The sequence below is a fragment of the Squalius cephalus genome, assembly GCF_949319135.1.
Source record: "Squalius cephalus genome assembly, chromosome: 12".
Lineage (NCBI taxonomy): Eukaryota > Metazoa > Chordata > Actinopteri > Cypriniformes > Leuciscidae > Squalius > Squalius cephalus.
Window position 1 is genome coordinate 36,987,627 of NC_137133.1, and position 13,074 is coordinate 37,000,700.

The window sequence follows — 13,074 nt, forward strand, 5'->3', positions numbered from 1 at the left end:
TGTCTTATATCAGCCAGGAGGCAGAAAGAGGAAGGAGTTCTCTCAGATAATGGGCAAATAATGAATTTAGTTCTCTTTCGCAAATATACACAAATTATGTCAAGATATCCTCGTAAACACAGTATAGGTTTGGGTTTTAAGGGTTCTTTTGGGTTCTTGAAATTCTGATTTTCTATTATTTGGGAAACTTAAAATATTAAAATAATTCTGTATATAAAAAAGACATTAAACAACATAATTTAAAATATGAGTGTATTATAGCAATTCACAGTACAGATCATTAGACAATAAACCCAGAACATACCCTGATTGACAGATTAGTAAAAGAAAATGTAGAGCAGCAAACACAGCGGAGCCCACAAATAAAAATCAAAACAAAACACTTAAAATAAATATGAAAAGAGCAATAAAATGGAAGTGTTTAAGGGTAAAAATTAAGGGTTGTTTGAAAGGTGTTTGATAAATCATTGGTTTCCAGCATTAAGATGCTCCCCCACTGCCAATGAGATGTGAAGATCTTCATTTACGGATGATGTCATAATTGGCCGCTAACCAATCGCACGTCTCCTTGACGGCTGTAAAAGAAAAGCACTTATAAAGGTTCTTGTTTTGGTCTCTGCTTTTTACTACTATTGAAAAAACATTTCGTAATTGCTGAATCGAGAAGTGAAGATTGATCACCTGCTTTGAACGGTGTGAACTTGAAGTCTGGCTGGTATTTGCGTAGTTTGGCGTTACTGGCGGTTTTCTTGATCTGGCCGTCTGATTTACTAGTGTCATACTGAGAGCGGTTAGTTAAGGGTTATAGGGTTTAAAGCTCAACAGCTCAAGAACAATCTGGACAGAATTTCTTATTTTGAGTTCCACAGAACAAAGATAGCAGTTCTGTCAGCTGTAAAAAATAACTGCAGACAATGTTTATATGTGAAAGGATACAATCACTTCACCTTTAAACCCAAACCCTTCAACCACAGCGTCCACAGCGTCCTTTATGGTCAACTCATCCTCCTCTCCGACTAGAGAGAAAGACACAAAGGCAAAAAAAATCAAGAGAGACATGATCTTGATATTTGATCAGCATTGAGCTCTGATGAAACAGATCCAATATGTGTGATGTCAAACACGGGTCGAGTACCTGACGCAATGATGGGCTCCACCTCGTCATACTCCCTCAAAACCCACACAAACAGACGAGCCAGATCCACAGAATAGATGAACTGACGCAGGGCGCGACCTGAACCCCAGACCTGCAGAGGTTTACCTTCCTCTACAAAACACACAAACACACGCAAATTTACCAACATATGGGACACTCTGAATGTGACTGTGGCTTCAGATTGTTCCAGAAAGTTAAACATGTCTCACTCTTTGCCAGGTACGTCTTGTGTACCAACCCCGGCATCACGTGGCAGTCCTCAATGTTGAAGTTGTCATGTGGTCCAAATATGTTGGTAGGGATGACAGCTGTGTAACGCAGACCGTACTGCTGAAAACATGCCCTAATGGACACACACACACACTTAAAATACTGTATTTGGAAACATTTCAGGTACATATCAATAATTATTTTAATAATTATGAATTAATTTAATCATTATTTATCATTAGCACATGTCAAACTCCAGTCCTGGAGGGCCACTGTCCTGCAGAGTTTAAAGGGGGGGTGAAATGCTCATTTTCACTCAATCTCCTGTTAATCTTGAGTACCTATAGAGTAGTATTGCATCCTTCATATCTCCAAAAAGTCTTTAGTTTTATTATATTTATAAAAGAAAGATAGGCTGTACCGAGTCTTTCCGGAAAAAAACGAGCGGCTGAAGGCGGGCCGTGTGGGCGGAGCTAAAGCTGTGCTAACGCGCCGAGCTAACAACACACAGAGACATTTGTTCAACAGTTTTACTCACCGCCCGGTTCCAACGCACGACCGCGAACCTTTATCATTGTGACTGCTCGATCCTTAAGCATTAGACGATCTGCAAATCTGTCGATCTGGGCTTTGTTTATAAAACAATCATTGTCGAAATGCAGGGAACAAACAGTCTTGCACAACCTCCGTTGATGCTCTGGAAAAACAAACTCCATCCACTGGTGCCTTAACGCTGGGTTCTTTGGGAATCTGTGCAGGGTTGTCTTGCCCTGGCAACCAAAAACCCACTTCTTTGGTGACATTGACTTCCCTAAAGCCGAGCATAGCGCTTTGATGGGCGTACTGCTTTCGCTCTCTTCTCCCTCTGGTCTACGAGTGTGCGCGCGCCTGCGGAGAAGTGCCCTTAGGACCCGTATAAGGAAATTCCGCTACATCTGACGTCACACATGCCCATACTCGAAAAAAAACTTTCCGAAACTTGTGACAAACCGGAAGGAGCATTTTTGGAACAGAAATACTCCTTAAAACGTACAATTTAATTTTTGAAACTTTGTCCATGTTTAGCATGGGAATCCAACTCTTTAACAGTGTAAAAAACTCAGTATGCATGAAATAGCATTTCACCCCCCCTTTAAAACACCAGCACCAAACCACCTGCCTGGAAGTTTCTAGTAATCCTGAAGAACTTGATTAGCTGGATGCCTGTATCAGGCGTGTTTAATTAGGGTTGAAGCTAAACTCTGCAGGGCTGTGTGGCCTTCCAGAAACTTAGTAAACTATAGAGAGCCTAAGTCCCTCCCCTCCGCTTCCGGCTCATGGGACCTTATTTCGGAAAAAATATGGTAGCCTAGTCAATGGCAAGAGACAACTTATCTTTTTATTCCGTCTGAACTGTGCCCTGAATTACACACATGATGTTTGTCAATTTAAAAGATAATTATGAAAGTCAAGAAAGTCGCAGTTTGTCATAAAACAGAAGAGTAAGGCTATGTTCACACTTAGCGTCTTTTTTCAAACTGCCAGCGTCTGTTCTACATTATAACCCTATGGAGTAAACCGTTTTTTCAAAAAAGTCCTGAGCGCTTTTTTAGACGCCACCGCCGGCGTCTTTTTCTGCAGCTCAGAGCGTCTTTTTAAGTTGAAAAAAGTTCAACTTATCTTGCCAATTTTTTGCAGACATTTTTTGCATCACACAGCACTAGGCTACTGTTGCAGCTGTTGTTATAGCAACAAAAGACGCGCTCGGCTGCTATTTGTAACCGAACGCAGCCAGCGTTTGTTTTTTTTTGCTAAAAAAACGCCGTTGTCAACTTTTTCTTGTCAAAAAAGACGCTAAGTGTGAACATAGCCTAACATTTAGTTTTATGTGAAAATCGCTCAATGAACTACATATCTCGTCTCACACTATTATATGTACGTCACCGTCCGTTGCTCGTATGTGTGCAGTCTGGTACAAAACACTCAGGCATGACGGCGTAACGTTACGATTATAACGTAAGACTATAGAAAAAATGACAGACGTTAGCTTCAGTAAAGTTAGCTTCATTCATTAAGAGAAAAGGTATGACGTCACATGTGCGCCTTTTGGGTTTGTAGTCTTTGTAATTACGTATTTTCACAGTCTTATACTTCAACAGTTTTACATCAAACTGCGACTTTCTTGACTTTAAAATGTATCTTTTATATTGACAAGCATCATATGTGTAATTCAGGGCACAATTCAAACGAGATCAAAATATTTGTTGTCTCTCGCCATTGACTACCATACAATATTTTTCCGAAATAAGGTCCCATGGTGGTCGACCGGAAGGGGAGGGACTTAGGCTCTCTATACACAAAACCCTCTCTCTTGGGTAGGCCTAATGTATATTATATAATGTTAAAATTAACAGTAGAGCCAAAACTATTAAAATCAACTGCTATATATTTTCAGATATGATAACCCACACTCAAATAAATATACAATCGTTTAAATTGCGCATAAGCAATATTTTTATATATAAACCTTCTAATGATATACAGTGATTGTTCAACCCCCATTGCAAATCAGATTCATTGGCAAGATTTACAGACTTTCAGCTGTTTGCAATGAACAAATCAAACAAAAGTATTTGAAATGGCTCAACACAACAAATGTTTCAAGTGGTTTCCCCAAATTCAGCTGAAAATGCAACTTGTAATGACTTCTGCAGTCTCAAAAGTATTCCTTATTCAGTCAGTGTATATACACTGCCTGGCCAAAAAAAAAAAAAAAAAGAAGTCGCTGTTTGGATTTAAAAAGGCAAATTCTTAAGAGTCTATGATTGGATCATTATGTTTTTAGCATGATATATGTTTGGCAAATGTTTCTAAGCCTAATTGATGGAGTGTATAGCTTTTCTTTTCTTAAACAATACATGTAGGAAGACACATCATAGCCATATTTCAGGATAACAATGTCAAAATTCATCAGGCTCAAATTGTGAAAGAATGGTTGGGAGGATCAGAAGAAGAATGGCATTTATGTTAATATTAGTCTTAGGACCTGTGCCTAGACACACAACGACACGACCACAACTCAGGCCTGAATGTCAGCCTAGATTGTGTCAACTAGACTCTCCCATGTGAAGACCTCACTAACGAGTCATGCCGTAAAGGAAGGGGTGGCATTGGCCATTGCTCTGATGAGTTTTTGTTTTTTTTGGCTAGTAGAAGTTCTGAATGGCCGATAACTTAAAAATGTAGAAGCCAAATTGGCCAGTGAGTGAAAAATTTAAAGGGCACCTATTATGCCCCTTTTTACAAGATGTAATATTGGTCTTAGGTGTCCCCAGAATGTATTTGTGAAGTTTCAGCACAAAATACCCCACAGTTAATGGGGCCTGTTTTAAAAAGAGCTGTTTTGGTGTGTACCACCTTAAATGTGAATGAGCTGCATATCCCCGCCCTGCCTTTGGATGAGGGCGTAACTCCTATGGCAATAAACAGTCGGAAGAAGCAGAATGGCTGAGAGTGAGACACCCGCTGTTCTGTATGGCATTCAGCCGTACATGTATGAACCAGAATCAGACCCAGATGATGAAGAGACTCCGGCAGAATAAACACGAATGAGAATGGACCAGGACGTCTCGGAATGGTTATTTGATACATTTATGTGCTTATACAGTTTTAATCGCGTCCCCTTTGCAATTATGGATGTGCAACACACACACACACTCACACACACACACACACACACACACACAAACTGTGATAACGTTCGCACATTTTTTTTAAACTACACACACACAAATAATGTGATAATGTTTGCTAAGTACAAACGAGATTATATTTATGCGAGGGGTGCTGTTGCGTCATGACATTACTTGTCGTACAGGTGCTTATGTGGCAAATATGAGAAGATACAGAACCAGAAAACATATGCTGCAGGGAGATAGAGCTGGTATTAATTTATTTACATTTGTAATTGCTGCAAAAAAATAATACGTGACATAAAACTGTCTGACTTTGTTTGTTGAGACATCCTATGACATCCTATGATGACGACAATTAGACGCATTTGTTGTTGAACTGGCTGACATCGATTGAAATGACTATTTGCTCAAAAATCATAAAATACACTTACTTCTTCTGGAGGTGACATTGGATCGCGAACAGTAGGCAACGATCCAGACTTGAGGATTAACTTTGACCCTCGTTCACTAAACAGTCAGTCAGAAAATGATTTGCGCAAACATAAACGTATTTAGGAAGTTTAAGTGGCTCCTTTTCTTCATAAATAAAATCCATCCGCTGTGTTTTCAGTGGCTCTGATGTCAGTGAAGACTACTATGTCCATTCTTACATCCCACAACAGAACACCTACATTTCTTAGACATTACCGGCTGTCGTTGAAACAATGGCGATGGTGTACAGATCACCGAGGGCGGGGTAACCACAGTGTCAATCAAACCACGTCGGTGGGGCTTAGCGCAAATCTACGTCACAATGAGAGCAATCTTAGAACAGGGCGTTCTGAGACAGTGCTTATGATTTATTGAGATTGTAAAAAAACCACTGGGTTTTGCTCACACACTGCCAACACACATTTATGTTCAAACACCATGTAAAAGTGAATTTTGCATAATAGGTGCCCTTTAATTTCAAACACTGTTTGTAGGTGAAGAATGAGACATGGACATGAGATGACTGCAACAGCGGGGTCTTGCTTTTATTGAAATCAAAGTCAATGACCACCCGCTTCATCATGACCTCATCAGCCACTCCGACTGTAAACAAACAGCCTAAGACCCGATGGGTTTAAAAGTAGGCTTTTTTTCATAAATCAAAATTTCACCATAGACGTGATCTGAGATACACACATTCAAGAACCAATTAACTTTGACACTAAGAGATCAAATCTCACCTGTTGTGGACATCAATCATGCGTTTGGCGTAGGCATAACCGTAATTAGACTCATGTGGGGCACCGTTGTGCATCTGACAGAGACAGAAAGAGAGAAATACGTCTGTAGAAGTTACATAAACATGAAACCAGACACTGGCTTAAATCACTCACATTCATGCTCTTTTAATCAGTATTTCTCACCATGATGGGACGGGACAAACACCCAACAGGTAATTTTGACATATACATTTTGGTGCAAATATTATATAAATTATATAAATAAATTCAATGAATGTTTTCATGAACTATCATTCAATGAACGCGTTCAGGCACAACAGTGGAAATTAACACGACCTTGCCACTTTACATGGCTTGCTAGCTTTGACGTTAACCTAGATAGATGTGTGCTATTATATCGGCGCATTTAAAGTGTTTGTGCGGAATGTGGAAGGAACAACACCCTGGTTCAACCCCTAGTTACAAGTGAGTTAAAAGTGTGTGAGAGAGAATTTACCATGGTCTCATCTATCGGGTAGGTGGTTTTATCTGGAAAAACACACGTAGACAGACAAGAAACGACCTTCACCACCCCGAACTCCTGAGACATGTACAGCACATTGTCATTGATGTGCACATTATCTCTCTGAAACCAACAAAACAATACAGTCAATGTACAGTTCAATTATCCAACAGTGATATTTCCAACCTTATACTACTTAATGTTATAATTACCCAGAAGTCCAGGTTTTGTCTCATGTTTCTGTAGAGCCCGCCCACCATGGCGGCCAAATGAATGACGTGTGTCGGACGATGTTTCTGGAAAACTGATCTCGTCTCTTCAGCGCTCCTGAAATGGCACATGTAAATACAGTCATCATGCATTTGACACACATGAAAACTCTTATATTTGAGCATTAAGACCATCTACAGGACAAGCCAGATTCCACCATATCTTTATGTACACAATATTAATCTTTTACATTGTAATCTTTTATTTTGTAATAATTGGCTAGTTTGTGTGTTGCTGCGCATCCCAGTGTGTGTAATAAACAGAGTGTGTGTGTAATAAGCAGAGTGTGTGTGTAATAAGTAAACACTCGTCGTGGAAATTACAAATTACTAACGCACTCTTTAAATAAAAACAAAAAACAAATATTGCTCCATTGACTTTAGACCAGGTTTTTGTTGGTCAATGGCTCAGACTATTTCAGTTCCTCAAAATAGCAATGCGCCTGAACACACACCTCATTTTCAGACCAGAAGCCCATGGGCGCATAAATAGGCGCAAATGCATTTGCTGAGGACAGCTCTGAGTACGTCACGTCTAGAACGTCATGGCTTGCCATTGCTGAATGCAATGATTGGAAGAAAATGATTTGGTCCTGAGACTTCCACAGAAGATATATGTATTTTTAGCGCAATTTTCCACTGGACAAATTGCGATTGTTAACTCATGATTTCTGTTCTGTGCATCTGTGCGCACCAATCTTGCACTTCTATCTACTCCTCAACCAGACCACCTAGAGACTTCGGGTTTTCGGCATTATGTTAAGGAAGGTCTAATCTCGGGAACGCACAAAAAAAATTCAGGAAAAGATTTACTATCTCTTAGTGTTGTGATCCCATAAGGTGAGAAAATTGCGCTAAAACACTCACTGAGTTTTTATTACTTGTTTTTAAATATATAGACCACTTCTATTATTGATTACTGTCAGGATGTGAAGTGTGAAGAGAGTTATAAAAAAACGTGTATAATAAAAAAATTGCCTACCCTACCTTTAAATGGTTGCACGTGAAGTACAAAGAATTTTAATACTTTCCCTTCTTTGCTTTCCCTAGTCCCTTACTGTTACATATGCACAGCATGTTTAGTTTTAAAGGGTTAGTTCAACCCAAAAATGAAAATTCTGTCAGTAATTACTCTCCCTCATGTTGTTCAACCCCGTAAGACCTTCGTTCATCTTCAGAACACAAATTAAGATATTTATTTGGTACAAATTAAGATATCTGAGAGCTGGATCACTCCTCCATAGGCTTCTAAGACATTATAACTTACTGGCCCAGAAAATGCATTAAAGACATCGTTAATAGTCCAAGTGACTACAGTGGCTCAATCTTAAGTTTATAAAGCGACGAGAATACTTTTTGTGCGCAAAAAAAAAAGAAAAATATTTTCACGTAGAAGTGCTACGCAGTTACACTACGTGAAAAAACTAGAGGCCCGGAGAGAAGGAAATGAATAGTGGAATAAAGTCGTTATTTTTGTTTGTTGTTTAAAAAATATCTTAATTTGTGTTCCGAAGATGAACGAAGGTCTTACGGGGTTGGAACAACATGAGGGTGAGTAATTACTGACAGAATTTTCATTTTGTGGTGAACTAACCCTTTAAAAGACTCTTGATTTGGGCTTCTTCTCTTTTTTTCTCATCTTTCTCTGATCTTCACAAACTTCATATGTTAGATACACTACTTTGAAAATTTATTATAATCTATTGATCTATAAGATTTATATTTATTTTTTGCTATTACTATTTAATATTGACTTGATTAATTTGTTGTTTATATAATTAGACATTTTATTTAATAATAATCATTGCTCATCTGCCTGGATCTCACTGCATCATGTTGTGATGTCTGATGAGGGTTTTCTTACACAAGATTGGCATCTTTGGATGAGAGGAATATCCACTCTTCTCCTTCTCTCCCTTCACCCTCTTTCACCACTCGCTCTATCGCTCGTCCCACCAGTCCACTGCCACCCGTCACCAACACACGCATCGGCCCGTCCATCTGAAAGAGAGAGAGATGAGGATCGAAGAACACTTCAGGGGTTAACTAATGTGTAAAAACAGGAACTACTGTAAATAATCAAGTATCTAGTATCAAGTATTTGAAGAAAAATTCCAGCAAGACCACAACAAATCAAATGCAGTATCTATGTTACACATCTATGTAGTCTTCTAAATGTGTTCAGAGATAATGACCAAGACAAAGACTACAAGTGATGGTTGACCAATAGTAGAAGAAGAGCAGAAACAACCACATCTGTAGTTGTAGTAATTCTCTTTCAGCAGAATATGTGAGTGCAGTGACACACCTTAATGTGTCTAACCATACTATTCATACTTTTTGTCGTTTGGTCGAACAAGAGGTATGGAAGCTTGCTCTTCTAGTAATAAAATCTCTCATCATTTTTCATTGAATGAGAAAAAAGCTTTGACCGAATTGACAAGTGAACCAAGCATTATTATAAAACCTGATAAAGGAGGGGCGATTGTAGTCCAAGATACGAAAAATACCAACACGAAATTCTTTAAAACGAAAGTTTTATTTAAAAAAAAAAAATTCCCAGTGATCCTACCAATGCTTATCGATCTGAGATATTGTCGTTTTTAACAAATGCTAAAACAGAGGGTTGGATATCTCAATCGGAGTTTAATTTCTTGTATTGTCAACACCCGATTAGACCTGTTTTTTATACTCTTCCTAAAAATCATAAGAGACTTTTTGACCCTCCAGGTCGTCCGATTGTGGCACAGACTAATTCCCTCTTATCTCCTTTATCTCAGTATGTTGATTTTTTTTTTATTAAACCTTTTGTTTATTCGTTATCATCTTACATTCGGCATTCTACTTATTTCATCAATAAGATTTCTGAGTTGTATGATTTTTCTTCAGATAAGTGGGACAGCAATGGGCTCGAATTTTGCCCCTAACTATGCCTATCTATCTATTCATGTTTTTGTTTTTTTTAAGAGAGTTATGTATTGAATACAGAAAATAATTATTTCTATTCACGGATCATTACATTTACATTTACATTTATTCATTTAGCTGACGCTTTTATCCAAAGCGACTTACAATTGCTATATATGTCAGAGGTCGCACGCCTCTGGAGCAACTAGGGGTTAAGTGTCTTGCTCAGGGACACATTGGTGTCTCACAGTGGATTCGAACCCGGGTCTCTCACACCAAAGGCATGTGTCTTATCCACTGCGCCACACCACCCCCCTTAAATGGTATAGATTTGGGTGATCATGATGAGGCTCGAGAATTTGTGACATTTTTGAATAACTTTGTTGACGACTTGGAATTTATCTCTGAAATTAATTCGTCTAGAGTACACTTCCTCGATATGTGGGTACAGAAGAACGAAGGCAGTTTGATTACAACTTTGTTTACTAAAGAGACTGATCGTAGCCTAACACACTTTTACTCGCTACCAGTTTTCGCGACTTTTTAAAAAAAAAGGATTACCTAAGAAGAGTCAGTTCTATAGATTGAGGACGGAGGATTTGTTATTCTGATTCCGACTTTATTGAGAAATCGAATATTATGAAAAATAAATTTTTGAATAGAGGTTACCCTTCAGATTGGGTTGATGAAGCATTTAAGGAATTGCTAGGAATTGCTAAAAAAGAAGACAAAAAAAGAGAGAAAGTATTATTTTACTTGTATTACAACGCATTCACCTAAGTCCAACATGATAAAATAAAATTTTAAAAAACATTGGCATTTGTTGTCTTCTGATCCGGAGTTGAGCGAAACTTTTCGGCATCCTCCTTTGATTGTATATAAACGCGCGAGGAATTTGAAAGATATGCATTTGATATGCTCGTTTTCAGAGCGTTATATAGTCCTCGTGCATCTCAGAGTTTACTTAGTCCTATACAGAAGGGCAATTATCGTTGTGGGAATTGTGCTCAGTGTAATAATAGGCTACATTCAAAACATTTTTTTTTTTGTCATCCTGGAACTGGTAAAAAATATAACATAAAATCTGTGATTACTTGTGTTTCTACTCATGTTGTGTATTTGATCCGTTGTCCTTGTGGTTTAGGTTATGTGGGAATAACGTCACGTCAATTGAAACAAAGAATTAGTGAACACAAGAGTTCTATCAGAAGAAACGATATGAATTATCCAGTTGCGGCACATTTTTTAACTTTGAATCACGATGTTACCTCTTTACGCTTTTGTGGGATCGAAAAAGTAAGTTTGCCACCTAGAGGGAGTGACATTGAATTGCTCCTACAGAGACACGAACATTTTTGGATTTATACCCTTCAAACTTTATCACCTAGGGCAGGGATGGGCAACTTCAGTCCTGGAGGGCCACTGTCCTGCAAGAGTTTAGCTCCAACCCTACTGAAACACACCTGAACAAGCTAATCAGCGTCTTAGGATAATTAGAAAGCTACAGGCAGGTGAGTTTTATCATGGTTGGAGCTAAACCCTGCAGGACAGTGGCCCTCCAGGACTGAAGTTGCCCAACCCTGCCCTAGGGGTATGAACGATGAAGCATTATTTAATGCAGGGTTCACCAATCTCGGTCCTGGAGGGCCGCTGTCCTGCAGAGATTAGCTCCAACCCCAATTAAACACACCTGAACCAGCTAATCAAGGTCTCACTAGGCATACTAGAAACTTTCAAACAGGTGTGTTGGAGCTGGTTGGAGCTAAACTCTGCAGGACAGCGGCCCTCCAGGACCGAGATTGGTGAACCCTGATTTAATGTAATGTTATAGTGATATTTTGTAATTGTTTTGAATGACGTGTTTGTTCTACTATGTTCTATTGTTGTAACTATTTAGAATTACAATTTGATACTGTTTGATGATAACGTGTTGATCATGTGTTCTCGATGATCTTGTTAACCTACAGGGGGATCTTTGCTGATTGTTGTTACTATCACATTTTGTAATGTGGTGTTAATTATGTACTTTCAATGAGCTTAATTGTTTACAGATGGAGCTCTGTTGATTAGTCGTGTTTATCTTAAAAGAGATGAATTTGAACATTTGTATATTCCCGATGAAGGTCGTGTGACCGAAACTTTGTTAATAAATATTTATTTTAATTGCAAGTAACGATAGTGTGCGGGAGTTCCTTATTTCCTCATATTAAATATAAAATGCATGTGTAGACTTATCTTTTTCTAATGTCTGGACTCCTTTATTAAGGGAGTATGGATATATAAATAGAAGTTTCAATATATTGGTATTAAATGCATTTTCTGAGAATTTATATTTCAAGTTTTGACTGCAAATGTCACGTCCATAACGCTGGAATTGCACAATTTTAAATAATTTATCCTCAACTAGTTTGTGGTGTAGGTCTACGAATTTAAAAATGTTAACTTCAAATAATACTAATAGTAATTTGAAGATGTGGTAGCATTAGATCTGGACGGGAGGGATAACTGGGAGTTGGAAGGGGTGTGTCGCGATTCTCACACCGTGACACAGGTTCGTGGATATGAGTTTCGTGATTTTGGTTTTATATAGCGTAGTGTTACAGCCCTAGATACATTACATTTCCTAATCCACACCATAAAAGCACAACAGTATTTTTGTGGTTTATATGGTTTATATTATCTTAGTAAAAGCACCTATTTGTTACTACTACCGGAAAACCGGTAAAGCAAGTTTATCCCTGACACTCTGGCACAGGCGGTTGTAAAATAAGTGACCAAATTTGACCAAAAAACACAATAATATACTGTAAAAAAATACACATCTTAAATGCCTTATAATACTTTTCATCAATGAAAGTCAATACATAACATTATAATACAGACTTAATGTTTAACACTCAATGAATGTGATAAACTTCTTTTGAGCTTAAAAAAATAAATAATTTTCTACAGCTTAAACAACTGCTAATCGAACAAACCCTCACATCTGATGAATCGTGTATTAGATTGTGTATTAATTCTCTTAATAAATAATACATTACCTGCTCTCTGGCTGTCGCTCTGTGAGTTCTGAAGAAATGGTAAAAAAGGTATCCAGCTTATTGGTTTAAGTACACATACTGTCCTCCCTGGGGCCCCAAGCAAA

General features: G+C 38.2%; 1 protein-coding gene across 1 annotated transcript; it reads right to left on the reverse strand.

Moving 5' to 3' along the window:
* Nucleotides 1-256: 256 nt before the first annotated feature.
* Nucleotides 257-11,302, reverse strand: LOC307168279 (GDP-L-fucose synthase-like). The gene is made up of 10 exons (XM_079888043.1): nucleotides 11,198-11,302; nucleotides 8,887-9,023; nucleotides 6,966-7,080; nucleotides 6,748-6,876; nucleotides 6,252-6,325; nucleotides 1,366-1,499; nucleotides 1,136-1,267; nucleotides 937-1,016; nucleotides 682-781; nucleotides 257-575 (listed from the first exon to the last, which is right to left on the reverse strand). Exons 1-10 carry the CDS (start codon nucleotides 11,252-11,254, stop codon nucleotides 520-522), a joined length of 1,014 nt encoding a protein of 337 aa, XP_079744169.1. The 5' UTR covers nucleotides 11,255-11,302; the 3' UTR covers nucleotides 257-519.
* Between the last annotated feature and the right edge of the window lie 1,772 nt (nucleotides 11,303-13,074).